Genomic DNA, 2142 nt, shown 5'->3' on the forward strand with positions numbered 1-2142 from the left:
CCACAGCTGGGGCGACTTTGTTCACGCGCGGGAGGCGACCAGTTCGACGCGGAGCTGTGAACGCGTCTCTTTACGTCTGCCAGGCTGTGAATAGGGCGACTTTATGCTCTTGAACCGGAAGGCCTTCGTGTGGACAGACGATGCCATCCGCCACTGCCCGCTGGCGCGCGTCTTCTGGAGCGACAGGTGGCTCGGCGGCTGCATCAGGCACGCTGCAGGCTGGCCCAACTACCCAGAGAGGCCGAAGCATCCCCTCGACTACCACCGTGCGCCAGAGATGAGGCCGAAACGGTGGCCATCTGCGATCACTGTCGACACCTTGACGGCGCTCCCGGACCTTGCCAAAACGCTGCTACGCGCGAGACGAGCGCGCGGGGCCAACGACTCGGCCGGCCGGTGGCGCCTAGCCGGCGCTCGGGCCCAAAGTCTTCAGCTGGGACTGCTGCGCTCGACGAGCTACCACAAATTGTCTCCAGACGACATGCTGGCCGTCCACGCCATCCTCCAGGAGGACGACCTCGCCCACGCGCGACGCGAGCTCTTCTCGCGGGGAGGAGGAAGGGCGCGCGCAGAGTCAACAGAAAGAATGGGAGCGCACGCACTGTGCTCGGAGCCCCGCCAGCGCCTGCGCTCCTAAGCGCGTCCGTGCTAGAGCTAGGGGGGGAGTCCTGAGCCATTCGGCGCGTGAGGTGAGGCGCGGGGCGCGGCGCGCTGCTCGCTGCTGATGGGTGATGGACGCTCGCCGCGATTCTTGGGGACGCGTCGGTCGTGGGTATAGAATTTTACAACAAAAGGCGGTCGCGGGCATATAAATCTTATTCTTGTTGGCACTTTTGGTCTCCTGTGACTTCTCGTTGTGTGCAAACACCATTCGACATTGGTCATTGCAGAATCCCAATGTGCAGTTATGGTTTTTTTCTGTGCGTGTTTGCTGTGAGATAGAGAGGCTTTTGCTTATGGAATTTTCTTGGCTTTCGCATTTCTTTTTGTGTGAGCCGCCAAAAGTTCCTTCTTGCACGCCGTCGGATGGTTTCCCACCCTGCGACTGCTCTTCTGCTCTAGGATGGCTGCCGAGGCACATGACGGCCTTCAGCGCGAGGTCGATCGCCGCACGATCGTCGGTGCGATTCTCAGTCACGAGCGCGACAGGCTGCAGCCGACTCGGAGGCCGATGCCGACGGAGGAGGCGCACGTTAGCCAGCGCAGCACCGGTCGTCTGCAGCGGCGAGGCGTGCGCAGCAAAAGGGTGCCCGATTGGGGGGCCCTCTTTGCCTACCATCCGCGTCGGCAGCTGAACGCGACGCTCTGCGTCGGCAAGGATGGCGACGGCTGCCTGGACCGCCTCAGCTCGGGCAAGGGCCAGAAGAAGAGTTACTTTACGGTGTGCTCGAGCACACCGCCGCCTCCACGCAGACACAACCACGACACGCCCGCGACACGACCACCACGCGCCCGCGACGCGCCCGCGACGTGTCCGAGCAGGTCCCGCTGCGAGGCTTCTCGCTCGCGCTCGACGAGGCGCCTCGCCTGCCCGCCGCGCTCTCCGCCGCCTCGCCTCGCTCCCCTGCCGCCGATGCCGGCGCCACGGCGGGCGCTGTGGCGCCGCCTCTGCTGCTGCTCGGGCTGATCAGCGGCAGCCGCGAGCGGCGCCGCTCCTAGATGCCAAGGGACACGCGTGTCTGAACTCCTTCATGCGCCCGAGAGTGCACGTGGCATCGGCTGACGTGGGAGAGGGAGGCTCGCACTTCCGCACGCAGGCGCGCGCTGCTGCGCTGTACGTGGCTCAAGCTCGGCGGGGGCTCAGCGGGGCTGCGGGTCAAGTTTGTGGTGGGGCACGGCCGGCCACTCGAGGACAGCGCCGACTTGCTGGTCGTCAACGTGACGGAGGGCGAGCGGATGCGGAGCGACACGGATCCGCGCAATTGCCCCGCCGGGAAGATTTGCACGGGCTCCGTCGCAACCTATTGGAAGCTCGCCGCCTTTCTGCGGTACGCGGCCACTCAGCCGGAGCCGATGATCGGGCGAGGCGACGATGACGTCTTTCTCTCGCCGCCAATGCTTCTGGCGCACGCGTCACTGCTTGCGCGCCTCTCCCAGCCGGTGTTTGCCGGTGTGTTCGAGTGGTACTCGTGGCGCACGCAG

General features: G+C 65.3%; 2 protein-coding genes across 2 annotated transcripts; both read left to right on the forward strand.

Annotated features, from left to right (window-relative positions):
* EMIHUDRAFT_460077 (Hypothetical protein) lies at positions 1-918 on the forward strand (the record flags this gene model as incomplete). Its single annotated transcript, XM_005759089.1, has 3 exons — positions 1-25; positions 95-707; positions 883-918. Coding segments are annotated over 2 exons (603 nt in total), but the record flags the coding sequence as incomplete, so codon positions are not given.
* A 111-nt stretch (positions 919-1029) lies between these two features.
* EMIHUDRAFT_446455 (hypothetical protein) lies at positions 1030-2047 on the forward strand (the record flags this gene model as incomplete). The annotated part of the gene is made up of 3 exons (XM_005759090.1): positions 1030-1381; positions 1483-1646; positions 1758-2047. Coding segments are annotated over exons 1-3 (771 nt in total), but the record flags the coding sequence as incomplete, so codon positions are not given.
* Positions 2048-2142: the final 95 nt, after the last annotated feature.

Source organism: Emiliania huxleyi, assembly GCF_000372725.1.
Source record: "Emiliania huxleyi CCMP1516 unplaced genomic scaffold EMIHUscaffold_813, whole genome shotgun sequence".
NCBI lineage: Eukaryota > Haptophyta > Isochrysidales > Noelaerhabdaceae > Emiliania > Emiliania huxleyi.